The 27,484-nt window shown below is 45.4% G+C and overlaps 1 protein-coding gene across 4 annotated transcripts in view; it reads right to left on the minus strand.

Annotated features, from left to right (window-relative positions):
* The window catches only part of LOC110508560 (GREB1-like protein), a 102,804-nt gene that overhangs the window by 9,279 nt on the left and 66,041 nt on the right, over window positions 1-27,484 (minus strand). For all 4 annotated transcript variants that reach the window (XM_036966223.1, XM_036966225.1, XM_036966226.1 and 1 more), the window contains exons 6-23: window positions 27,181-27,357; window positions 26,243-26,368; window positions 19,717-19,839; window positions 16,262-16,399; window positions 15,775-15,900; window positions 14,949-15,086; window positions 14,614-14,799; window positions 11,231-11,530; window positions 10,873-11,001; window positions 10,386-10,520; window positions 10,008-10,205; window positions 9,634-9,814; window positions 9,157-9,349; window positions 8,015-8,148; window positions 3,556-3,898; window positions 1,167-1,282; window positions 803-1,047; window positions 54-622 (exon numbers count right to left, since the gene is read on the minus strand). In XM_036966223.1, coding sequence (XP_036822118.1) covers window positions 54-622; window positions 803-1,047; window positions 1,167-1,282; window positions 3,556-3,898; window positions 8,015-8,148; window positions 9,157-9,349; window positions 9,634-9,814; window positions 10,008-10,205; window positions 10,386-10,520; window positions 10,873-11,001; window positions 11,231-11,530; window positions 14,614-14,799; window positions 14,949-15,086; window positions 15,775-15,900; window positions 16,262-16,399; window positions 19,717-19,839; window positions 26,243-26,368; window positions 27,181-27,357 — 3,557 coding nt within the window. The remainder of the gene's footprint in view (window positions 1-53; window positions 623-802; window positions 1,048-1,166; window positions 1,283-3,555; window positions 3,899-8,014; window positions 8,149-9,156; window positions 9,350-9,633; window positions 9,815-10,007; window positions 10,206-10,385; window positions 10,521-10,872; window positions 11,002-11,230; window positions 11,531-14,613; window positions 14,800-14,948; window positions 15,087-15,774; window positions 15,901-16,261; window positions 16,400-19,716; window positions 19,840-26,242; window positions 26,369-27,180; window positions 27,358-27,484) is intronic.

Below are 27,484 nucleotides of genomic sequence, written 5' to 3' on the forward strand. Positions count from 1 at the left end.
GAAGCTGTCATTGATAGACGAGGTGATGTATTAATATGTGTATGGTCTCTAACCTGTGGGGGCCCGCTGAGCAGCAGGCGTCGTGGGTGTGGCCCTGGGGGGGCCTCGTGGTCGGCATGATGTTGCCTGGCTACGGTCCACTGTCTGTAGAAGAGGCTCTGCTCTGACCCTTGTAAGTTAGGGGTGAAGAGGGGCCTCAGCGGGCTGCTCCAGCCCACATCGGCGTGAGGCAGCAGGGAGAAGGAGCTCAGCTGGCTCCCTGATTCTCCAGCCAGGAGGTTGTAGGCAGCGCGCGACAGGATGACAGTCCGGGGAGAGACCCGAGGCGACTTGCTGCCCAGGCCGCATTGCGTAGACTGGCTGGGGTGCTGGGTCGAAGAGGAGGAGGAGGAAGAGGAGGAGGAGGAGCAGAAAGAGGGAGGGGCGTTGGAAGGGCGGGAGGTGGCACTGCCCAGGGAGTCACACTCCTGTTTGACCCGGCGGGGGGATGTTGAGGTCGTGCCAGTCCCGTCTTCCATCATGATGCTGCCCGCCTTGCCTCCAGGGGGGCAGGAGGAGGTGGAGGGCTTCTGGGAGGAGTCAGGGATGTCAGAGGAGCTGACCCTGTTCTCTGCCAGAGAGCCTGAGGAAGGGAGAGGCATGGGGCGGTGAGAGAGAGACTTCAGACTCATAGTACAGTATTTCAAAATGATTTCATAAACACAACTGTAACACCATCACTACGCAGTATTCTAAACCCTTACAACAATCATCTCGTCCCCATTTCCTAAACATGTTGGGTCACTTTTGTCCAGCGACCTACCAGGGCCTCTGGTAGCAGCGCTGCTGTTGCTCTGGGGCCTCTCCAAGTCCATGTGCAGCTCTAGGTCTGGGTCCTGAGGGCCACTGGTCTTGTCTGTCTCTGGGTTCTTGGGGGCCATGGACCTGCAGGGCTCCTTTACCACCCTCAGGGACACGTAAGAGCAGGCCAGACCCACCTCCTGCTCCAGGGCCGTACGTGTCAGGTAGCTGGAGTCGATCAGACGCAGGTCACAGTACTTCAGGGACCTAAGGGGGAAAGAACCAGTATAAAGGTGAAGTGGAGGATTTTAATCGATTCTACAAAGTCAATCCAATTGACGATGCACCTTCTACGGCAGATGTAGATGCTGTCATGTCAGTAGTACCTTGGAAAGGTTTCTCCTAGGGGGTCTTTTCCAGTGAGGATGACAATGCAGGGAAGACCCTCCAGATCCTCATAGGTGTGAGGGACCCAGTCTTCAATTTCACAGCCCCGCCAGGCCTGCCGAAACAACACAACACACAATTAGAAATGTTTCGGAGCCAAATTAAAACCAGGTTGTTATGTCTCAGTCTGATGAAAGTCGTTGATATGATGAATTTTTTTTAGAGACATCTTCATCAAACCACTTCTTTCATAGAGAGGGGTGGTGTTCAAGGTCATCTCAATGTCAAATCATTTCTGGGTAACAATTAAGTACTTGTTTAATTGTGATTGTTTTCAATTAAAATGACCCCCCCCCCCCCCCCCCCCCAAAAAAAAATGTATATACAGTGCCTTGCGAAAGTATTCGGCCCCCTTGAACTTTGCGACCTTTTGCCACATTTCAGGCTTCAAACATAAAGATATAAAACTGTATTTTTTTGTGAAGAATCAACAACAAGTGGGACACAATCATGAAGTGGAACGACATTTATTGGATATTTCAAACTTTTTTAACAAATCAAAAACTGAAAAATTGGGCGTGCAAAATTATTCAGCCCCCTTAAGTTAATACTTTGTAGCGCCACCTTTTGCTGCGATTACAGCTGTAAGTCGCTTGGGGTATGTCTCTATCAGTTTTGCACATCGAGAGACTGAAATGTTTTCCCATTCCTCCTTGCAAAACAGCTCGAGCTCAGTGAGGTTGGATGGAGAGCATTTGTGAACAGCAGTTTTCAGTTCTTTCCACAGATTCTCGATTGGATTCAGGTCTGGACTTTGACTTGGCCATTCTAACACCTGGATATGTTTATTTTTTAACCATTCCATTGTAGATTTTGCTTTATGTTTTGGATCGTTGTCTTGTTGGAAGACAAATCTCCGTCCCAGTCTCAGGTCTTTTGCAGACTCCATCAGGTTTTCTTCCAGAATGGTCCTGTATTTGGCTCCATCCATCTTCCCATCAATTTTAACCATCTTCCCTTTCCCTGCTGAAGAAAAGCAGGCCCAAACCATGATGCTGCCACCACCATGTTTGACAGTGGGGATGGTGTGTTCAGCTGTGTTGCTTTTACGCCAAACATAACGTTTTGCATTGTTGCCAAAAAGTTCACTTTTGGTTTCATCTGACCAGAGCACCTTCTTCCACATGTTTGGTGTGTCTCCCAGGTGGCTTGTGGCAAACTTTAAACAACACTTTTTATGGATATCTTTAAGAAATGGCTTTCTTCTTGCCACTCTTCCATAAAGGCCAGATTTGTGCAATATGCGACTGATTGTTGTCCTATGGACAGAGTCTCCCACCTCAGCTGTAGATCTCTGCAGTTCATCCAGAGTGATCATGGGCCTCTTGGCTGCATCTCTGATCAGTCTTCTCCTTGTATGAGCTGACAGTTTAGAGGGACGGCCAGGTCTTGGTAGATTTGCAGTGGTCCGATACTCCTTCCATTTCAATATTATCGCTTGCACAGTGCTCCTTGGGATGTTTAAAGCTTGGGAAATCTTTTTGTATCCAAATCCGGCTTTAAACTTCTTCACAACAGTATCTCGGACCTGCCCGGTGTGTTCCTTGTTCTTCATGATGTTCTCTGCGCTTTTGACGGACCTCTGAGACTATCACAGTGCAGTTGCATTTATACAGAGACTTGATTACACACAGGTGGATTGTATTTATCATCATTAGTCATTTAGGTCAACATTGGATCATTCAGAGATCCTCACTGAACTTCTGGAGAGAGTTTGCTGCACTGAAAGTAAAGGGGCTGAATAATTTTGCACGCCCAATTTTTCAGTTTTTGATTTGTTAAAAAAGGTTTGAAATATCCAATAAATGTCGTTCCACTTCATGACTGTGTCCCACTTGTTGTTGATTCTTCACAAAAAAATACAGTTTTATATCTTTATGTTTGAAGCCTGAAATGTGGCAAAAGGTCGCAAAGTTCAAGGGGGCCGAATACTTTCGCAAGGCACTGTATATAGCTTCTTGGGAAAGAGCAATTTCTCAAGCAAGAATTTTGCTAGGCCTGTCTTGGAGTGGTGGAGTGGAAAACTGAAAACTAGCTGTTATTGGCAGAGAAGATTGGAATTTTCTTTCTTATTGTGCTATTAACTAACTGATGTCACCAGGCAGGCTAAAACTCCATCCCACCAAAACTGGCTGAAATTTCAGGTGGTCTTTTCAAACAGCTCTTATCATAATTTTCACAATTTCACAGTATTATTCCAACCTCATAGTGTGGAAATAAATATAAAACACTGGAAATCACATTTTTGACTGCACTGGGCCTTTAAGATGTAAAAATAGGCAAATACAAATTGGCCACCCTGCCCTCCCTCCTGACTTCTCGTCTCACCCTGAGTCGGTTAGCGAAGTGTCGTGGAAGGCTGAGCTCGGTGGCAGGGCTTCCCAGCAGCACAGCGAAGCAGAATTGAAGACCCAGCTTGTCCCTGACGTCCTCCAGGCGTTCCCGGGCCAGCATGGCCAGCTGCAGAGAGGGCACCCGGACCAGCAGCATGTGGCCCCGGCCCTTGGTCCCCTCCCGGCCCGGGGCACTGATCAGATCCTCCACCATGGCCAGGGTTTCCGGGGTGATGTGATCCCGTAGTGAAGGTGAGGAGGTCAGAGCCATCATGGCTTCAGTGTACTGCTGGATCAACAGGTAGCTCCTGATCACCATGCTGTGCAGGTGGGGGTGTCTGCAACCAGGAGAGAAGAGGTGGTGGTGTTAGATGTGTCAAGGCAGGTTTGGTGTCCAGGTGAACTGGTTGAGCAGCTTTTGGGGGAGCTGGTCAAGCATGGGCTTTCTGATGATCTTGAACTTAAACTTTTAAAAATTGTTGATATGTAAGAAATAAAATAAAAATGAAAGATGTGTGTGTGTATATATATATATATATATATATATATATATATATACATGTTTGACTTTTATGACAGAGTGTGTGTGAGAGAGAGGAAGTCCCTAAACCTCCTTAGGTCCCTTTCAGACAATTTTTGTACAGCGTGAACACTCCAAAGGAACTCAGACCCTTCAAAAGAGCCCCCAGAGAGGCCTCCCGAGTGGTGCAGCGGTCTAAGGCACTGCATTGCAGTGTTGCGGGGTCACTACCGGCTGTGACCGGGAGTCCTATAGGGCGGCGCACAATTGGCCCAGCGTCTTCCGGGTTTAGGGGAGGGTTTGGCCAGGGGGACTTTACTTGGCACATCGTGCTCTAGCGACTCCTTGTGGCAGGCCGGGCACCTGCAGGCTGACTTCGGTCGTCAGTTGAGCGGTGTTTCCTCCTACACATTGGTGCAGCTGGCTTCTGGGTTAAGCGAAGGGGGGTTAAGAAGCGCGGTTTGGCAGTGTTAAGATAATGGGCATAATGCCAACCCAGAGATGGCGCTAGTGGGGCACCTATCTAGGATATCTAAACAGACCTGTAACTTGTAAGGAAAGGATTATGCTTGCAGTTGACCAAACTCTCCGATGTGAGTCATTCGCATACAGATAATAACATGGTGTCAGAACTGGGATTTGAACCCACGCCTCCAATCGGAGACCAGAACCAACATGACCCAAGAAATGTAACATTTGGTGGCTGTGTGCAGCATATGTAATGCTCATCTACCTAAGCAGCAAAAGGAAACGCTGCACTCACATGACGTACCAGCACGTCCTAAAGAGGGAATGGATCTGTTCACGTTCCTTTTCCGATTGTAGTGGACTACTATTCCGATTTTTTTGGGCGGTGGGGAAAGTGATTGACACAACAGCCGCCTGCATCATTGGCTGTTGTAAGCAGCAGTTTAGCATATATGGTATACCTGACAGTGGTGTAGTACCGGATAATGGGCCACAGTTCACGAGTCAAGACTCTTCCTTGCTTGCAAAAACCTGGGAGTTCCATCATGTGACCTCCTCACCCTACCACAGTCAGAGTAATGGTAAAGGCGGAGTCAGCAGTGAAAATAGCAAAGACTCGCGTCACAAAGGCTATGCTGGAAGGCACAGATGTGTGGCACGCCATTTAGCCTGTGCTTCGGCAGCAGTCCTGTACAGAGCTTAATGTCTAGACGCACCCGCTCGCTGTTGCCAACAGCTCCCAAGCTCCTCGCACCAAAGGTAATTGGGGATGTTCAGGCACACAAACGTGCAGGTCAGGACAAGTCAAAACATTACTATGACCAGCATGCAAAACATCTGCCTGTAATAAAACAAGGCCAAGCTGTCAGAGTGCTCCTGTCACCTTACGCCAGAGATGTCACGTGGAGTCTTGGCACATGCATAGGGCAAGTCAGCGCAAGGTCATATGAAGTGGAAGTAAAGGGACGAAAGTATCGAAGGAACCGGAAGGACATACCCCCAGTTCAGGAGAGCATAGGGCACAGGAGGGCCATAAGGGGAGACTGGGAATATCCTCTGGATGGTGTGGGCAGGACACATAATGAGGAGTCGCGGAAGATCCCACCAGGGCAGTTCTCTGCCAACCGTGCATCCACAATTTCAGGAGAATGTGGATGAGGAAGGAGAGGTCCTGAGGCACCCAGAGGTGCCCAACATCCGAGGTGCCAGGAGAGGACCTGAGAATCCCAGAGGTGCCCAACATCCGAGGTGACAGGAGAGGACCTGAAGCTCCCAAAGGTGCCCAACATCCCAGAGGTGCCAGGAGAGGACCTGAGGCTCCCAGAGGTGCCCAATATGCTACCAGTGCGACACACTAGGAAAAGGGATAACATAAGACCGCCCCTGCGGTGTTGATAATGTAAATAGGTATTTTCACTAAGGTATCAAAATGGAAAGGAAGATGTTAAGATAATGGGCATAATGCCAACCCAGAGATGGCGCTAGTGGGGCACCTATCTAGGTTATATAAACAGGTGCATTATGAGTGTCTGATTATGATGTCATGACCTGTAACATGTTATACCAGAGGAAAGGATTATGCTTGCAGTTTACCAAACTCTCCGAAGTGAGTTATTCACATACAGATAATAACAGGGGGTATAAATATGTTTCGGAGGACGCATGACTCGACATTCGCCTCTCTCGAGCCCGTTGGGGAGTTGCAGCGATGAGACAAGATCGTAATCACGAAATTTGGAAGCAAAAAAGGGGGTATGAATGACAATATATATATATATAATAATAAAACAAAGAGCCCCTGAAGCAAACTGAACTGAGACCACCTCGATTTAGGTTGGCAGTCTGGTTCCCTTTTTGAAGGCTATGTGAACACAACACTCCCCAGGTTCCCTTGTCATTATTCCCACACCACACACTAGACTATTGGAACAATGTTTCCCCTGCCATAACCCCTGACATCGGTGTCACGAAAGAGAGAAGATGATGATGTGCAGGTTCACGGAAAAAAAGTGCATTGAGTGAATGTTTGAAAAATATCTGGGTTCCTTTCAAAACATAGCAATATGAATGCAAAGGGCACTCGAACCACAAAAATAAGTGAACTGGCAAAATGTCCGGGTGCCCTCATTCAAAGCCAAGGGCAGTGTGAATACAAAGAGAACTGAGTTCTTTAGCTTTTTTTTATACCCCAGAGTTCACTTTAAAGAGGACTGAGATCAGTTCTTTTAAAGAGGACCAGTGGAGGCTGGTGGGAGGGGCTATAGGAGGACGGGGTCATTGTAATAGCTGTAATGGATAGTATCAAACACATAAAACATACGGAAACCATTGACTCCGTTCCATTTGTTCCATTCCAGTAATTACAATGAGCCTGTCCTCAACTAGCTCCTCCCACCAGCCTCCACTGAAGAGGACTATATTCTTTGGGATAGGGGGCGGCAATTTCACTTTTGGATGAATAGCATGCCCAAATTCAACTGCCTACTACTCATCCACAGAAGATAAGATATGCATATTATTAGTAGATTTGGAAAGAACACTCTGAAGTTTCTAAAACTGTTTGAATCATGTCTGTGAGTATAACATAACTTATGTAGCAGGCAAAACCCCAAGGACAAACCATTCAGATTTTTTTTGTTTGTTGAGGTCACTGTCTTTTCAATGATTTTCACTGGATGTCACCAGTCTTTAGAAATTGGTTGAGGTTTTTCCTTCGTGTAATGAAGAAGTACGGCCATCTTGAATGAGAGTCACTTGAAGTGGACTGTCTGAGAGAGGCACGTGACCAGAAAAGTAGTGTCAGTTTGTTTTCTTTTTGTATTGAACACAGATCATCCCGTCTTCAATTTTATCAAATATTTACGTTTAAAAATACCTAAAGTTGTATTACAAAGGTAGTTTGAAATGTTTTGGCAAAGTTTACAGGTAACCTTTGAGATATTTTGTAGTGACGTTGGTCAATTTGGAACCATTGTTTTTCTGGATCAAACGTGCCAAAAATTGACATTTTGGATATATATCGACGGAATTAATCAAACAAAAGGACCTTTGTGATGTTAATGGGACATATTGGAGTGCCAACAAAAGAAGCTCGTCAAAGGTAAGGCATGATTTATATTTTATTTCTGCGTTTTGTGTCGCGCCTGCAGAGTTGAAATGTGCTACTCTCTCTTTGTTTACTGTTGTGCTATCATCAGATAATAGCTTCTTATGCTTTCGCCGAAAAGCCTTTTTGAAATCTGACATGTTGGCTGGATTCACAACGAGTGTAGCTTTAATTTGCTATCTTGCATGTGTGATTTAATGAAAGTTTGATTTTTATAGTAATTTATTTGGAATTTGGCGCTCTGCATTTTCCCTGGCTTTTGGCCAGGTGGGACGCAAGTGTCCCGCCTATCCCAGAGAGGTTAAAACACCCTTAGAGACTTTATGAGCCCTAAACCCTGACCCCGAGTGACTGACTGACCTCTCCAGCAGCGTGTTGATCATCTTCTCGAATGCGTCGTCACAGCGCAGGATGGGACTGGCCACCCCCCACTGCAGAGAGCTGCTGTAGTCCCTCAGGCCAAAGTACACCAGCTCCTTAGGAGACAGCTCCCCCTATGGGTGGAACACAGGAACATCAGCTGCTGTCTAAGCAAGTTGACTAATCTCTCTGTCTATTAGTTACATCTACATGTCTGACCAATAATTTATATATACACTAGACACCAATAGGGGGGAGCTGTGTTGAAGCCAAAGTGCCTCCATCTTGGCACTCCCCCAAAATTGTACAAAAGCTATAGAAATCAATTTATTAATGTCTACATTGTTTTTTCCCATGTTTATTATATTACAGACATATTACAGGTTAATGCATACTTTTAAATGATTATGTGAGCTAAACATACAAATAAATAAATAAATAAAAACATTTTCCTTAAAGCATCATTTTGAAAGATTACTAATGTTACTGTCCCCACCACAACAACAAATAATGAAATACAAGTAATTTTGTCCTTGAAACATTTAATTGAAATACTGTAGAATTTCATCCATTGCTATTGAAGACTGCTCCTACTGGGGTGGGCAGATATGGAAGAACGGTGGCTCTCACACAGAGGCCATTTAGAAGGTTTAACTTAGAAGGTGATTGTTATATGTGGTTGTTTTGCTTCATTAGTTGAGTGCACTGGACCATTTCAACTGGGGGGGGGGGGGGGGGGGGGGGGGGCAGTTGTACTGTTAGAGGGGCCAGTTACATTAGATGTTATTATTGTCATATCGTTTTCTTCAAAAGCCCATGTTCATAATCATTCAACAATTTATTTGCATTTTCTGTCTAATAACGGATGTAAAAAAAAAAAGAACGATAGCAAAAATGTGTTATGTACAAATTATTTCACACTTCACATTTAGGGGGGCCACAAGGGGGTCTAAAATTGTTGTCACAGGGGCACTGCCCCCCCCCCCCCCCCCCCCCCAAGAAACGCTAATGTGCACTGACTGACTGACTGACTGTAAATTGCTATTGATAAGTGTCTGCTAGAATTACTCAAATAATGTACATGTAATTCCATATAGCTGCCACCAGGTGGCAGAGATGAACCACTGCGCAGGGCCACTCACCAAGCTCTCGGTGTTGGCTGGCCAGTGCACCTCGTTGTGGACGCTGATGCGGGACTGTCGTGTCTGCAGGGTGAATGGGAAGCAGCTGACCTGCAGCACCAGCAGATTCATAGCCTCCAGAACCTCCTGGCAGTTTACCACCCTGTCAGCCAGACCCTGAAGCTCTCCGTGGCACACCGAACCAGACAGGGCACTACACAGAGAGGCGGAAACAAAAAAGAGGTTTCCTTTGGGGAAACTTGTTCTGTCCTGTTCTATATGTATGACTAAAAATAAGCCTCTGCTCTTCTGTCTTATTCTGTCTTGGCTTGGGCTGTTCTGTTCTTATTCAGTACACTGCGCAGCCGAGGACAGACCTTCTAACCGTATCAATGTTTTCAGTTACTACATTTGTCAGAACCAAGTGTCGGCGGCACAATTTCAATACTCAAATGTGTGTGTGTGTGTTCGACATGCGTGTGTGTGTGTGTGTGTTACCTGGTCAGGTCCACGTGGGAGTTGTCGTGGATGAGGACAAACAGGGTGTAGGGGTTCTGTTTGACCTTCCTCATGAAGGCCTCCATCTTGCCGTGGACGTCTCCGTCGAGACGCACCACATACTTGTCGGACCTCTGGTGGGCTGAGGACGCATCCTCTATACCCAGGTCCACTAGCACTCCTTTTAGAGAGGGGCAGAAAGAGATTACAAAAAGTCCAACGCAAGTAACCAAGAAACCTTGTAAAAAAACCAACAAAAAAACGGGTACAGATAGTCTTGACATGGACCTCTTGTTTACAACCAACCAGAAACAATTTTTATTCCCCCATTGTAGTATTGCCCAGTGCGGCCGTTCGATCCTAATCATGAGTACCTGATTGTCGGATGCGTTGAGCAGTCTGGTTCACCAGGATGTGGGACGGAGGGACCAGAACCAGGAAGTCCACCTTGCAAAAGCGTCCCAGGTCCAGACTCTGGCTGCCTGAGTCTGCTATGGAGCACACCTGGGAGAGTAGGCTCCTGGCTACATTGAGCTGGGGAGGGTGGATCTGAAACATCTCACTCAGCAGCTCTGGAGGGGTGAGGGAGGGGGGGGACACATGTCATCATACTGGAAACTTAGAGCCAAGTATATAGTATATACTGTAGCTTCTTATCATATCTATCCATCCAGGAGCTTCATAGCGTCAGAGTCTCCAGCAGAAAGAGGAGGAAGGGTCAGATGAGGGGCCAGACAGAGGCCGTGCCTCACCTGACTCAGAGGGTGGCACCATGGTGGCTGCATCCTGGGAGTGGATGTGGTCAGTGACATCGCCCTGGAAGGGCTGGATGACCTGGCCCTTCCGTCTCCGCTGGATACGCACCAGCTGCTTGTCCAGGTTGTCCCCTGGAAACAACAGCATAGCAGGCCACCACCAGTCAGACACAGAGACACACACGCACACACACACAGACACAGCAGCTACAGAAACAAAATCTACTCATTAAATATTGATGTCTGTCTGTTTGTGGCACAGTGTCTCGTTTCAGTCCTGTGACTGCCTATCTGGAATGGGCCAGTCGGCATTTAGGAAGGTAAATATGTGCCATTTTCCTTGATGCCTTTGTAACACAGCTCATGTTTGTTTGATTGATTGATTGATTCATTGGGCTACCCTAAATCATTACTTTTTCTCTTTAGAAATGACCTTTGAGTGTTTCCCATTGATGTCGTGTCCCCAGGCATCTGGTATACTCACCGAGTGAGGTGGTTTTGAAGTGTGACGCCAGGACACTGACTTTCCCTGTTATGAGCTCGTAGCTGATCTCCTTCAGGAACTCATTGGTGGTGAGCATTCCCTCGGCTAGCGCTCGTGCCTGGTACTTCCCTGTAAGACCCATACAGACGAGTCTGAACGAGCCCGAGTCTCCTTTGCGCCATACAACTGTGCTAGCCCGCAGAGCTAAAGCCTAGGCATTAGCTCTGGGAGCTTACGCAAGTCTTAAGGTCACAGGCAAGGCTCACCTACTGTAATTACTCCCTTTAGTATGCTATAAAAATACAGACACACCACGTCTAAGTATCGTAGTGTACAGGCTGTATGGAGGAACACTCACCCAGGGCGAGCACACAGAACTCGTTGCCGCTCATCTTGGAGGTACACACAATAACCACGTAGGTGGGCAGGCACTGCTGGTAGGGCGGTCCGTCACAGAGCGAGCGCAGGGACTCAGAGATGCCTTCTCCCAGGGAGTTGTAGGTGACCAGGACCTGGACACTGCCCCCAGAGACACTGGCCTCCAGGCGGGCCAGCCAGGGCAGCTGGGCCGGAGAGATGGAGGGACCTCCAGGACAAATTAACATGGCCTTCAGGACGATCTGCTCAAACTCCTCCCTCAGAGGGATCTGCTCCGAACCTGGAGTGGGGAGGGAAGGAGAGGAGAGGTGAAGAGAGGAAAGAAATACAGTTTCCCATGTCTACTTGCTGTGTTTTGCGGGGGATGATGCTGTTATGTTTTTATAATGTGAACAAGACAATCAAATCTAATTTCTCAACAGTGTAGAGCCCATTCTCAACTGTGCGGAGTTAATAATTAAGACAAATATTTGCTAAATAAAAAAGGAAATAGTAACACAAAAACACACAATAACAAGGATATATACAAGGAGTACCAGTATTGAGTCAATGGGTTTTTGCATGAGGTAATTGAGATAATACAGCATTGTATGTACCTGTGTGTAAGGGTAAAAGTGACGAGGCAATCAGTGTGTGGTGTGTGGTGGGGTGTCAATATGCATGCGTGTGTGTGTGTTTTGTGAGCGTGTGTATGTGTGTGTGTGTGTGTGTGTTGGAGTGTCAGTGTAGTATGTGGGTAGAGTCTAGTGAGTGTGCATAGAGCCAGTGCAAAACAATTAAGGTAAAGAAATAAATAACAAAGGGGGTCAAGGTAAACCGGTAAATCCGGGTAGCCATTTGATGAACTGTTCAGCAGTCTTATGGCTTGGGGGTAGAAGCTGTTCAGGAGCCGTTTGGTAACAGTCTTTGCACTTTGGTACCACTTGCTGTGCGGGAGCAGAGAGAACAGTCTATGACTTGGGTGGCTGGAGTCTTTGACCATTTTTAGGGCCTTCATCTGACACTACCTGGTATAGAGGTCCTGAATGGCAGGGAGTTCGCCCCCAGTGATGTACTGGGCCGTACAAACTACCCTCTGTGTGAACTTGCGGTCAGATGCCGAGAGGTTGCCATACCAGTCAAGATGCTCGATCCGCTTTACTACAGCCCCGCCGATGTGAATGGGGGCGTGTGCAGCCCACCGTTTCCTGTAGTCCACGAAAAGCTCCTTTGTCTTGCCAACATTTAGGGAGAGGTTGCTATCCTGGCCTCCTCCCTATGGTTGTCTTATCGTCGTCGGTAATCAGGCCCACCGTTGTGTCGTAGGCAAACTTGATGATGGTGTTGGATTCGTGTGCGGCCACGCACTCTGCCTCCTTCTTGAGGGTCAGCGTAGCAGAAGTCTTGTTGCCTACCCTTTACCGCCTGGGGGTGGACCATCAGGAAGTCCCGGACCCAGTTGAAGAGGGAGAGGTTCAGTTCCAGGGTCCTTAGCTTAGTGATGTGCTTAGAGGGCACTATGTTGTTGAACGCTGAGCTGTAGTCAATGAACGTCCTTCTCACGTACTGGTTCCTTTTGTCCAGGTGGGAAAAGGCATTGTGGAGAAAAATAGAGATCGCATCATCTGTAGATCTGTTGGGGCGGTACGGAAATTAGAGTGGGTCCAGGGTTTCTGGGATGATGTTGTTGATGTGAGCCATGACTAGTCTTTAAAGCATTTCATGGCTACAGATGTGAGTGCTGTGGGGCTGTAGTCAGGTTACCTTGGCGTACTTAGGCACAAGGACTATGGTGATTAGCTTGAAATATGTAGGTATTACAGACTGGGTCAGAGAGAGGTTGAAAATGTCAGTGAAGACACTTGCCAGCTGGTCAGCTCATGCTCTGAGTATGCTTCCTGCTAATCCATCTGGCCCTGCGGTCTTGTGAATGTTAACCTGTTTAAAGGTCTTTCTCACATTGGCTACGGGGAGTGTGATCATAAAATTGTACGGAACAGCTGGTGCTCTCACGCATGGTTAAGTGTTGCTAGCCTCGAATCGAGAATAGAAGGTATTTATCTTGTCTAGTAGACTCGCGTCACTGGGCAGCTCTTGGCTGGATTTTCCTTTGTATTCCGTGATAGTTTACAAGCCCTGACACATCCGACGAGCGTCAGAGTCAGTGTAGTAGAATTCGATCTTAGTCCTGTAATGACGCTGTGCCTGTTTCGTTGGAGGGCATAGCGGGATTTCTTATAAGTGTCCGGATTAGTGTCCCGCTCCTTGAAAGCAGCAGCTCTAACCTTTAGCTCAGTGTGGATGTTGCCTGTAATCCATGGCTTCTGGTTGGGATAAGTAAGTATGGTCATTGTGGGGACAATGTCGTAGATGCACTTATTAATGAAGCCGGTGACTGATGTGGTAAACTCCTCAATGCCATCGGATGAATCGTGGAGCATGTTCCCGTCTGTGCTAGCGAAACAGTCCTGTAGCTTAGCATCCGCTTCATCGGACCACTTTACGTATTGAGCGCGTCACTGGTACTTCCTGTTTGAGTTTTTGCTTGTAATCAGAAGGATAGACTTATTGTCCGATTTGCCAAATGGAGGGCGGGGTAGAGCTTTTATGTATTCGTCTCTGCATGTGGAGTAAAGGTGATCTACAATTTGTATCTCTCTAGTTGCACAGGTGACATTCTGGTAGAAATGAGGTAAAAGGGATTTCAGTTTTCCTGCATTAAAATCACCAGCCCCTGGGAGCTCCGCCACTGGATGAGCATTTTCTTATGTGCTGTGCCCAGCTCATTGAGTGGGGCCTTAGTGCCAGCATCAGTCTGTGGTGGTAAATAGACACCTACGAAAAATACAGACAGTAAATAGTATGGTCTACAGCTTATGAGGTATTCTAACTCAGGCGAGCCGAATCCAGAGCCTTCCTTAATATTAGAGATTGCGCACCAGCTGTTGTTTACCCCCCCCACCCCCCCGGACTCTGCCATTCTGTCCTGCCGACGGACAGAAAAAAACTGCTAGATTCCTATTATCCATGTCCTTCTTCAGTCATGACTCTGAGAAGCATAGTAAATTACAGTTCTTAGCAACTCAAGGTCATGCTAGCTATTTTGAGCCACTAAAGTGCATTAGTGAAAGCAAGTGCAGCAGCAGCAGCTAATGGAGCACTTTGAGTTACAATGGGGGAGCGGGGTCCAACTACCTCATCAGTGTTACCAAACTACCTCATAAGTGATACCAAACTTTAAAACAACCAGGCTTTGGCTTAGCTCAGCCTCCCAACGATTAGCCTCAATGTCTGATTAAACCTTTTTTAAATATGCCTTCCATATGTAACGTGTGTGTGTGTGTGTGTGTGTGTGCGTGTGTGTGTGTCTTTTGAAGCCTTTACCTAGCCGTGCAAGGTACTGCAGGGTGAGGAGGATCATGGTCTCCACACTGAGTAGTTGGCTGCCAGTCAGTCCCAGGCTGGCCAGTGTCTTCTCAGTCAACTGGTTGCCCTTATAGCAGCTCACCAGCAGAGGGCTCACCACAATGTCCCCCACGTTCCCATAGAAGTATGGTAATGTGCCATGCCCTGCAAACCAAACACCAGAATCAGTCAGTCAATCATATACCCTGAGGAAGACACTGTGTCCTGAAATGTTGCTTCATTAAATAATTTGAAGTTATATAGAGTGTGTCTTTCTTTAAAATTGAGATTACAGTTTTATGAGGAGGATTTACCAATGAGGATAACAGGACGGACTCCTGATGTGTTGAGCAGGTTGTCAGGGACGATGACAGTCTCTCCAGCAGTGACGGGTTGGGGCTGAAGGACACCTGCTACAGGCAGCTGAGGAGTGGGCATGGCCAGCACAGAGCCTGTTCAGAAATAGACACACCATGTTAATACTGTGATTACAAAACTGCTGCACATTAAGCAGATCCTGGAAATCATGACCTTTCTAATTCTTAAAGATAATTTGTACCCACTCTTTCAGCTTCTGCTCAGTTCTGCACTCACCTATCTCCATGGAGATGCTGAATGAATCACCCCTGACAACAGAGCATTTCATGGACCTTTTGTCCTTCCTTCTCCCGAAAAGCAAGGTCAATGTAATAATCAATGTCAGATCTAACACGCACTCTCTCTCTCTCACACACAAACACACACACACACACACACACACACGTTTTCACAATGTCTGGGGCTACAGTACACTCTTTTTTTGTTGTTTTTTTATCAAAAGGGTTCTACATTGAACCCAAAGGGGTTTTACCTGGAACAAAAAGGGTTCTTCAAACTATGGGAACAGCCAAAGAACACTTTTAGGTTCTAGATATCACCATTTTTTTTCTAAGAATGCAGGTGGTGCATGACATTTAAAAGAATTCCTCATGAAACAAAGTCTACTAGGGCTGTATCTATTCAGGACACGCTCTGGACGTTAAGCATACGCTGTGGTGTGATGGTGCAATTCATCCAACTGTTGCCTTTTCAGTGTTGTAAATTAATGTGTAAATAAATGTAAATAAACAACAAAACATTATCAAAAGCTCTGTGCCAGACCTGGGGAGCAGACGATGGGTCGGATGGCGGACACAGGGACTGCTGTAGGGGGGACTGGCACCAGGGGGTTAGGGTGCCAACCGCGGTGGCGCTTTTTGGGCGGGCCTGAGATCATGGCAGAGGAAACTGGACAGAAAACAATACAAGAGAAACATGAAAATTCATGAATGTTGTAACTGCAGAATAGGGGTCTGGGTTCTAGGGGTCTGGGTTCTCAAAAGGGGTCTGGGTTCTAGGAGTCTGGGTTCTCAAAATAATTTAGAGGGCTTCTACAATGGTGACCTATGAGCAATTATACTACATTCTACTTCATATTTCAGAAACTAAGATTTGTAATTAAAAGAAAAAGCAGGTGCAGAGAAACATTCAATTGGAATCGGAATAGTAAATATGTATTGCAATTCACCCATAACAGGAACACAACAAGCAGACATTTCCTGTGTATGTTTAACATCACCGAGGTTAGGGAGTCGAATGTGGAGCTCACCAGGGTTGTCTCCTAGGTCGGAGGTTCTGTACCCCTGTCCCTGGGGTCCCAGAGACACCTGAGAGGGGCTCAGTAAAGGGGGGTGGCCGTCTTGACCCAGTCCATTGGTCGGCCCGTTCACTCTTAAAGCCATGGGTACTACACAGACACACCGTACATTATTGATGCATTTCACCACAATTCCTTTTCAGATGGTTCAACGCTAAATAATTCACTTTCGTAAGATAATGTTTTGACAGCCTTCTGAGAGACGCCATACTTGAAGTGCGTGCTTAGATCTTCTTCATAGTAAATAAAGAGTAAATAAATACATGTATTTGATCATTACAAAATAAAACCAATTGTCCTGAAAGATATCTTCCTAATATAGAGACTGAACAATACATAAGAATGATTTAGGGCCGTCTAACACTGAGCTATTGATTTCCTATTGCCAATGAACTGATGGGGCACTTTCCAGTCTCAGATTCACTGCGTGTGCATTTACGCTAACACATTGATTGGTATGTGTAGGCCAGGCCTGTCAATCTTTCAACCTTGTAAACGAGCTAATGGATAGCCAGGTCTTAAAAAGTCATTACAGGGATTTTCTGCTCAGTATTGGTGTGTGTGTATGCACACGTGTGTGTCCCCAGTCAGTAGAAGAGGCTAATCTACACACCACAGCTCCATCTGGACTATGCTTGGCCACGTAAACAAGCCTGTTTCTAGGCAACAGGTCCTTCCCCTTCTCCTACTCAGACCAGGGCACATAGCAGAAGTGATGCTGGGGCTATTTCCTGACCCTTAGAAATACATGGGCTAAGGCTTATTGCACACATGGTATGTCTGCATAATATTACTGGATATTATTTATATATAATGTACCATGCTGTAAAACACTTTAAAGCTGATGTTGTGAGGTAACAATATCTATACGATGGAGATATAATTACACATACAATAGATTAACACATTGTCATCCAGAAACAAGTTCCTCAGCCTACACATCACTGACAAATTGAAATGGTCCACCCACACAGACCTCAGGAGGCTGGAGAAATTTGGCTTGGCACCTAAAACCCTCACAAACTTTTAGAGATGCGCAAATGAGAGCATCCTGTCAGACTGTATTACCACCTGGTACGGCAACTGCACCGCCCGCAAAGGCAGGGCTCTCCAGAGGGTGGTGCCCAACGCATCACCGGGGGAAAACTACCTGCCCTCCAGGACACCTACAGCACCCAATGTCACAGGTAGGTAAAAAAAAAACATAAAGTACAACAACCACCCGAGCCACTGCCTGTTCACCACACTACCATCCAGAATGTGAGGTCAGTACAGGTGCATCAAATCTGGGACCAAGAGACTGAAAAACAGTTTCTATCTCAAGGCCATCAGACTTTAAAATAGCCATCACTAGCACATCAGAGTTGAAGTCGGAAGTTTACATACACTTAGGTTGGAGTCATTAAAACTCGTTTTTCAACCACTCCACACATTTCTTGTTAACAAACTATAGTTTTGGCAAGTCGGTTAGGACATCTACTTTGTGCATGACACAAGTAATTTTTTCAACAATTGTTTACAGACAGATTATTTCACTTATAATTCACTGTATCACAATTCCAGTGGGTCAGAGGTTTACATACACTAAGTTGACTGTGCCTTTAAACAGCTTGGAAAATTCCAAATAATGATGTCATGGCTTTAGAAGCTTCTGATAGGCTAATTGACATCATTTGAGTCAATTGGAGGTGTACCTGTGGATGTATTTCAAGACCTACCTTCAAACTCAGTGCCTCTTTGCTTGACATCATGGGAAAATCAAGAGAAATCAGCCAAGACCTCAGAAAAAATTGTAGACCTCCACAAGTCTGGTTCATCCTTGGGAGCAATTTCCAAATGCTTGAAGGTACCACATTTAACTGTACAAACAATAGTATGCAAGTATAAACACCATGGGACCACGCAGCCGTCAAACCGCTCAGGAAGGAGACGTGTTCTGTCTCCTGGAGATTAACGTACTTTGGTACGGAAAGTGAAAATCAATCCCAGAACAACAGCAAAGGACCTTGTGAAGATGCTGGAGGAAACGGGTACAAAACTTTCTATATCCACAGTAAAACAAGTCCTATATCGACATAGCCTGAAAGGCCCCTCAGCAAGGAAAAAGCCACTGCTCCAAAACCACCATAAAAAAAGCCAGACTAAGGTTTGCGACTGCACATGGGGACAAAGATTGTACTTTTTGGAGAAATGTCCTCTGGTCTGATGAAACAAAAATAGAACTGTTTGGCCATAATGACCATCGTTATGTTGGGAGGAAAAAGGGGGAGGCTTGCAAGCCGAAGAACACCATCCCAACCGTGAAGCACGGGGGGTGGCAACATCATGTTGTGGGGTGCTTTGCTGCAGGAGGGACTGGTGTACTTCCCAAAACAGATGGCATCATGAGGAAGAGAAAATATGTGGATATATTGAAGCAACATCTCAAGACATCAGTCAGGAAGTTAAAGCTTGGTCACAAATGGGTCTTCCAAATGGACAATGACCCCAAGCATACTTCCAAAGTTGTGGAAAAATGGCTTAAGGACAACAAAGTCAAGGTATTGGAGTGGCCATCACAAAGCCCTGACCTCAATCCTATAGAACATTTGTGGGCAGAACTGACAAAGCGTGTGCGAGCAAGGAGGCCTACAAACCTGACTCAGTTACACCAGCTCTGTCAGGAGGAATGGGCCAAAATTCACCCAACTTATTGTGGGAAGCTTGTGGAGGGCTACACAAAACGTTTGATCCAAGTTAAACAATTTAAAGGCAATGTTACCAAATACTAATTGAGTGCATGTAAACTTCTGACCCAAGTGGAATTTGATGAAAGAAATAAAAGCTGAAATAAATAATTCTCTCTACTATTATTCTGACATGTCACGTTCTTAAAATAAAGTGTTGATCCTAACTGACCTAAGAGAGTTTTTACTAGGATTAAATGTCAGGAGTTGTGAAAAACTGAGTTTAAATGTAGTTGGCTAAGGTGTATGTAAACGTCCGACTTCAAGTGTAGCAGAGGATGTAAAGCCACAACACGGCGGGTTGTTTTTATATGTAAACTTCCGACTTCAACTGTACATAGACTTGAAATCACTGGCCACTTTAATAATGGAACACTAGTCACTTTAATAATGTTTATATATTGTGCATTACTCATATCATATGTATATATTGTATTGTATTCTACTGTATCTTAATCTATGCCACTCTGACATTGCTCGTCCAAATATTCATGTATTCTTAATTCCACTCCTTTACCTTAGATTTGTGTGTATTGTGTGTATTTTTGTGAAATTGTTAGATATTACTTGCACTGTTGGAACAAGAAACACAAGCATTTCACTACACCCGCAATAACATCTGCTAAACACGTGTATGTCACCAATAACATTTGATTTGATTTGATAGAAGAAGAGCTGTACCTATTGGTAGAGTCTTGCCCCCAGGGGTAGAGGCCAAAGGCTTGAGGAAGCTGCAGTCTCGGGCCAGGTCCTGGGCTGAGAAGAACACAGAGGCGGCAGAGGGAGTCCTGGTAGGAGGGGAGTCTGGAAGGTAATAAGAGCACAGGGTGGCTGTTGGGTCCTGTCAAATTGCTTTAACCAAAATCTCTCCAAACAAAACTAACAAATCAACAATAATGACTCAATCCAATTGTTCCATTAGAACAAGTAATCCATAACAGTCCTGATTAACAAAACAATGCTTTGTAAACAAACACAGACACTCTACACTCAAGCCAGATGTAATCTTGGTCAGAGGAGGGAGGGATGGGAGATGAGGGGAGGGAGGGAGGGAGGGAGGGGAGAGGAGAAGGGGTGTTGTGTCAAACCACTACCCTTCCCTGACAGAGCGTGATGACCTAATTGGGAGCAGGATGTAGCTCAAGGTCGGTGTCAGGAGATAGGACACTGAAGTCATGCCAATGGTGCGTATCAGCACAGCTAACACATCAGGTTAAGTATTTTAGTATGTGTGTGTGCGTGTGTGTTTTTAATCTGATTTTACTGCTCGCTTGAGTTACTTGAAGTGGAAGAGAGTCCCATGTAGTCATGGCTCTATGTAGTACTGTATATTTCCCTGAGTCTGTTATGGATTTGGGGACTGTGAAGAGACCCCTGGTGGTATGTCTTGTGGGGGTATGTATAGGTTTCTGAGCTGTGTGTTAGATGTTTGAAGAGACAGTTCGCTGCTTTCAATAGTCCGGGTGGCCATTTCATTAATTGTTCAGCCGCCTAATAGCTTGGGGGGGGTAGAAGCTATTAAGGAGCCGTGGCGCTCCGGTACCGCTTGCCATGCGGGAGAAGAGAGAACAGTCTTTGACAATTTTTTGGGGCCTTCCCCTGACACCGCTTAGTATAATTCACAAAGACAAGTAGTGATTCAGTCAATCTCTCCTCTACTTTGAGCCAGGAGAGATTGACATGCATGTTATCGATATCAGCCCTCCTTGTACATTTAAGGGCCAGCCGTGCTGCTCTGTTCTGAGATAACAGTAATTTACTTATGCTCTTTTTTTATGGCACTTGACCATATAACTGGGCAGTAGTTCAGGTGTGATAAAAACTAAGGCCTGTAGGTCTTGTTTAGTCGATTGGGACATCAAGAAAGCAGAGTGGCGCTTTATCACGGACAGACCTCTCCCCATCTTAGCTACCGTTGCATCAATATGTTTTGACCAGGTCCGTTTACAATCTAGGGTTGCACCAAGCAGTTTAGTCTCCTCAATTTGTTCAACTGACACATTATTCACTGCAACATTTAGATTAGATTTTGGGTTTAGTGAATGATTTGTCCCAAACACAATGCTTTTCTTTTTTTGTATATTTAGGACTAGTTTATTACTTGCCAGGCATTTGAAAACGGACAGCAGCTCTTTGTTGAGTATAGCAGTGTTTTCACTTGCTGCGGTAGCTGACGCTACCTGGTTTACGTCAGAGAGGCTTCCATTAAAGAACACCCTCGGTGATCTGTTAGTTACCTGTCTAACTCTTAATTCACGATATACAGTTGAAGTCGGAAGTTTACATACACTTAGGTTGGAATCATTAAAACTCGTTTTTTCAACCACTCCACAAATGTCTTGTTAACAAACTATAGTTTTGGCAAGTCGGTTAGGACATCTACTTTGTGCATGGCACAAGTAATTTTTCCAACAGTTGTTTACAGACAGATTACTCACTTATAATTCACTGTATAACAATTCCAGTGGGTCAGAAGTTTACATACACTAAGTTGACTGTGCCTTTAAACAGCTTGGAAAATTCCAGAAAATTATGTCATGGTTTTAGAAGCTTCTGATAGAGGAATTGACATCATTTGAGTCAATTGGAGGTGTACCTATGGATGTATTTCAAGGCCTACCTTCAAACTCAGTGCCGCATGGGAAAATCAAAAGAAATCAGCCAAGACATCAGACATTTTTTTTTTTAGACCCCCACAAGTCTGGTTCAGGATTGGGAGCAATTTCCAAACGCTGAAGGTACCACGTTCATCTGTACAAACAATAGTACGCAAGTATAAACACCATGGGACCATGCAGCCGTCATACCGCTCAGGAAGGAGACGTGTTCTGTCTCCTAGAGATTCATGTACTTTGGTGTGAAAAGTGCAAATCAATCCCAGAACAACAGCAAAGGGCTTTGTGAAGATGCTGGAGGAAACGGGTACAAAAGTATCTATATCCACAGTAAAACGAGTCCTATATCGACATAACCTGAAAGGCTGATCAGCAAGGAAGGAGCCACTGCTCCAAAACCGCCATCAAAAAGTCGGACTTCGGTTTGCAACTGCACGTGGGGACAAAGATCATACTTTTTGGAGAAACGTTCTCTGGTCTGATGAAACAAAAATAGAACTGTTTGGCCATAATGACCATCGTTATGTTTGGAGGAAAAAGGGGGAGGCTTGCAAGCCAAAGAACACCATCCCAACTGTGAAGCACGGGGGTGGCAGCATCATGTTGTGGGGGTGCTTTGCTGCAGGAGGGACTGGTGCACTTCCCAAAATAGATGGCATCATGAGGCAGGAAATTTATGTGGATATATTGAAGCAACATCTCAAGACTTGGTCGCAAATGGGACTTCCAAATGGACAATAACCTCAAGCATACTTCCAAAGTTGTGGCAAAATGGCTTAAGGACAACAAAGGCAAGGTACAGTATGGGAGTGGCCATCACAAAGGCCTGACCTCAATCCTATAGAAAATTTGTGGGCAGAACTGAAAAAGCGTGTGCGTGCAAGGAGGCCTACAAACCTGACAAGTTAAACAATTTAAAGCAATGCTACCTTTATTTAACTAGGCAAGTCAGTTAAGAACAAATTCTTATTTGTAATGACGGCCTAGAAACAGTGGGTTAACTGCCTTGTTCAGGAGCAGAATGACAGATTTTTACCTTGTCAGCTCAGGGATTCGATCTTGCAACCTTTCAGTTACTAGTCCAACTCTCTAACCACTATGATACTTGCCACCCCACAAATACTAATTGAGTGTATGTAAACTTCTGACCCACTGGGAATGTGATGAAAGAAATAAAAGCTCTGCTATTATTCTGACATTTCACATTCTTAAAATAAAGTGGTGATCCACACTGACCTAAGAGAGAATTTTTACTAGGATTAAATGTCAGGAATTGTGAAAAACTGAGTTTAAATGTAGTTGGCTAAGGTGTATGTAAACGTCCGACTTCAACTGTAGCAGAGGATGCCACAACACGCCGTTTTTTTCAGCAGCCGACTATGATTGATAATGTCAAAAGATGCATGACAAAACCGCTCCCACAATCATATCGTTATCAATTTCTTTCAGCCAATCAACAGTCATTTGTTTTAGTACCGCACATGTTGAGTGCCCCTCCCTATAAACGTGGTGAAAGTCAGTTGTGAAATAGCATTGTATCTGGTTCAACATTCTTTTTTTCCCCCGAATGTAAATAGTCATTTGATTAATTGTTCAGCCGTCTTATAAAAGCTGTTCAGGAGACTTTTGGACCTAGACTTGGCACTACGGTTCCATTTGTCATGCGGTAGTAGTGAGAACAGTCTACTGTGACATTAATGCTAGTACGAACTCGGACCCAGGCGCAGAGAAACACAGCAGGCAGAGGTAAGGGTAAATCCAAAATATTTACTCAAGATCTTCATAGCAAAACAACAAAGCAAGGGCACACGAGAACACTGAACAGAACATGAGACCTGAGCAACTGGCCCAGTCCACAGAGGAACCTAAATAGTCATCCAGTATGTGATCCCAATAAGCCCAATCAGGGTCACCTGGATACTAGAAGTTACCCAAGGGTGCTCTCCAGTGGCAACCTCAGGTAGTACCCTCAAGGGAGAAAACCTGACCTGTGACACCATGACTTGGGTGACTGGAGTCTTTGACAATTTTTTGGGCCTTCTGGGATGATAGTGTAGATGTGAACCATGACTAGCCTTTCAAAGCACTTCATGGCTACACGCCCTGGTAATCCGTCTGGCCCTCGGCCTTGTGAATTCTGACATGTTTAAAGGTCTTGCTCACGTCGGCTACAGAGAGCGTAATCACATAGTCATCCGGGACAGCTGGTGCTCTCAGTGTTGCTTGCATCGAAGCGAGCGTAAAAGGCATTTAGCTCTTCTGGTAGGTTCGCGTCACTGGGCAGCTCGCGGCTGGGTTTCTCTTCGTAGTTCGTAATAGTTTGCAAGCCCTGCCACAGCCGACGAGTGTCGGAGCCGGTGTAGTAGGATTCAATCTCCGTCCTGTATTGACGCTTTGCCTGTTTGATGGTTCGTCGGAGGGCATAGCGGGATTTCTTAGAAGTGTCTGGATTAATGTCCCGCTTCTTGAAAGCGGCAGATCTAGCCTTTAGCTCGGTGCAGATGTTGCCTGTAATCCATGACTTCTGGTTGGGATATGTACTGTATGTACGATCACTGTGGGGACAACGTTTTCGATGCACTTACTGATGAAGCCGTTGACTGAGGTGGTATACTCCTCAATGCCATTGGCTGAATCACGGAACATCTTCCAGTCTGTGCTAGCAAAGCAGTCCTGTAGCGTAGCATCCGCGTCATCTGACCACTTCCGTATTGAGCGAGTCACTGCTTCTTCCTGCTTTAGTCTTTGCTTGTAAGCAGGAATCAGGAGGATAGAATTATGGTCAGATTTGCCAAATGGAGCGCGGGGGAGAGCTTTGCATGTGTCTCTGTGTGTGGAGTAAAGGTGGTCTAGATTTTTATTCTCCTCTGGTTGCACCTGTGACATGCTGGTGGAAATGAGGTAAAACAGATTTAAGTTTGCCTGCATGAAAGTCTGCTGAGTGCAGTCTTTGTTCCAGCATCAGTTTGTGGTGGTAAATAGATAGCTACGAATAATATAGATAAATCTCTTGGTAGATACTGTGGTCTACAGCTTATCATGAGGTACTCTACCTCAGGTGAGCAATACCTTGAGATGTCTTTAATATTAGACATCGCGCACCAGCAGTTATTGACAAATAGACACACACTCCGCCCCTTGTCTTCCCAGACGTAACTGCTCTGTTCTGCCAATTGATGGAAAACCCAGCCAGCTCTATATTATCCGTGTCGTCGTTCAGCCATGACTCGGTGAAACATAAGATATTGCAGTTTTTTATGTCCCATTGGTAGGATAGTCTCGACCGTAGATCATCGAGTTTGTTTTCCAGAGATTGCACATTGGACAATAGAACCGATGGTAGTGGCGATTTACTCACTCGCCTACGAATTCGCACAAGAGACCCTGACCTTCTCCCTCTGTATCTCCAGCTTTTCTTCACGTGAATGACGGGGATTTGGGCCTGGTCTCCGGAAAGCAGTACATCCTTTAGTCGGACTCATTAAAGAAAAAAATCTTTGTCCAGTTTGAGGTGAGTAATCACTGTTCTGATGTCGAGAAGCTCTTTTCAGTCATAAGAGATGGTAACAGCAAATTTATGTCCAAAATAAGTTTCAAACAAAATAGCACAGTTGGTTAGTAGCCCGTAAAACGGCAGCCACCCCCTCCGGTGCCATTATTATTCATTCAGAGTTTGTTGCTGGCATTTCATGCCCAAGTTTGCTATTCTTGCCAATAAAAAATGTAAGTAGTTGGCAATATCAGAGGGTTTTGGGATGAAAAAATCATCTGATTCAATGAATGATAGAGCTGAGTTTGCCTTTTTGCCCAAAATGTAATTTAAGGTGCTCCAAAGCTTTTTACCATCATCCTTTATATAATTTATCTTTGTTTCATAGTATAGTTTCTTCTTCTTTTTGTTTAGTTTAGTCACATGATTTCTCAATTTACAGTTTGTTTTATTTGCCATTCCTTTTGCCTCGTCCCTCTTAGATCTCACACTGAATGAGCACTATAACTGCACTATAAACTGAGACAGAGTCGACTGCAATGAGCGTGTTCTACCTGAGAGGGAGAAAGAGGAAGAGGAGGGTGTGCGTGTGTCCTACCTGAGAGGGAGAAAGAGGAGGGTGTGCGTGTGTCCTACCTGAGAGAGAGAAAGAGGAAGAGGAGGATGTGCGTGTGTCCTACCTGAGAGGAAGAGGAAAAGGAGGGTGTGTGTGTGTCCTACCTGAGAGGGAGGAAGAGGAAGAGGAGGGTGTGCGTGTGTCCTACCTGAGAGGGAGAAAGAGGAAGTGGAGGGTGTGTGTGTGTCCTACCTGAGAGGAAGAAAGAGGAAGAGGAGGGTGTGCATGTGTCCTACCTGAGAGGGAGAAAGAGGAAGAGGAGGGTGTGCGTGTATCCTACCTGAGAGGGAAAAAGAGGAAGAGGAGGGTGTGAGTGTGTCCTACCTGAGAGGGAGAAAGAGGAAGGAGGGTGTGCGTGTCCTACCTGAGAAGGAGAAAGAGAAGGGTGTGCGTGTGTCCTACCTGAGAGGGAGGAAGAGGAAAAGGAGTGTGCGTGTGTCCTACCTGAGAGGGAGAAAGAGGAAGAGGAGGGTGTGTGTGTCCTACCTGAAAGGGAGAAAGGGGAAGAGCTGTGTCCGTTGGTGCCTCCATTCTCCTTGCTACTCAGGGAGGATGAGGAACTGGGCTTGGAGGTGGACGCATTGCTATTGGAGAACTGGCGCGTCTTGCAGTCTAGGGAAAAGGAGGGGAGAAATAAATAACATTTTAAAATAGAGCTGGAAACATATTATCAGTGAATCAATCAATGATACATTTTGTATATATATTGATGGGTCATAAAACAAATATAGCCCCAGACCAATACCACATTTTAGTTATTACAAAAACCACTCAACTCCATTAGGCTACTACGCATTTCTAATGCATTTTAAATCAAATCAAATCCAAGTTTATGTGTCACGTGCGCAGAATACAACAGGTGTAGGTAGACCTTACACGTGTGTGTGTGTGTGTGTGTGTGTGTGTGTGTGTGTGTGTGTAGGTAAGTAGAGAAATAAAACAACAGTAGCAACGCTATATACAGACACCGGTTAGTCCGGCTTATTGAGGTAGTATGTACATATAGATATGGTTAAAGTGACTATGCATATATGATGAACAGAGAGTAGCAGTAGCGTAAAAGAGGGGTTGGCGGGTGGTGGTTGGGACACAATGCAGATAGCCCGGTTAGCCAATGTGCGGGGAGCACTGGTTGGTCGGCCCAATTGAGGTAGTATGTACATGAATGTATAGTTAAAGTGACTATGCATATAAGATAAACAGAGAGTAGCAGCAGCGTAAAAGAGGGGTTGGGGGGGCACACAATGCAAATAGTCCGGGTAACCATTTACTAAACAACTATGCAACATCCAGTCATGTTGTAGCAACATACAATGTTACTAGTGTAATTACAGTGTTACAACACAGGTATAAGAGAAATGCAATGTAAAGGGTTGCAGAAAGTGTGTGAAATGAATGCAGATAGGGTCAGAGAGACATCTCACCTTTCCAGCAGATGAGGGGTCCTTTGCACAGAGCACCCTGAGAGTTCTTCACCAGGTAGTATTTTAAGTGCTTCTGCTTCTTGGGCTGCGTGGCCAGCTTCAGGTTGATGTGGTTGGAGAACTCAGTAAAGTACCGGAACCCCTTCTCCCCACAGCCAACACAGTTCCCTGAAAACCCTGCACACACAACACATAGAGGACACATTATAAGGATACATTATAGTCTTATGTCAATATTTATATCGCCAAACATTGATGAACAGCAAAAATAAGCTGTTCAATTCAATGTGGCATTAGGAGGCCA

This window comes from Oncorhynchus mykiss, chromosome 28 (assembly GCF_013265735.2).
Source record: "Oncorhynchus mykiss isolate Arlee chromosome 28, USDA_OmykA_1.1, whole genome shotgun sequence".
NCBI classification, from domain to species: Eukaryota; Metazoa; Chordata; class Actinopteri; order Salmoniformes; family Salmonidae; genus Oncorhynchus; species Oncorhynchus mykiss.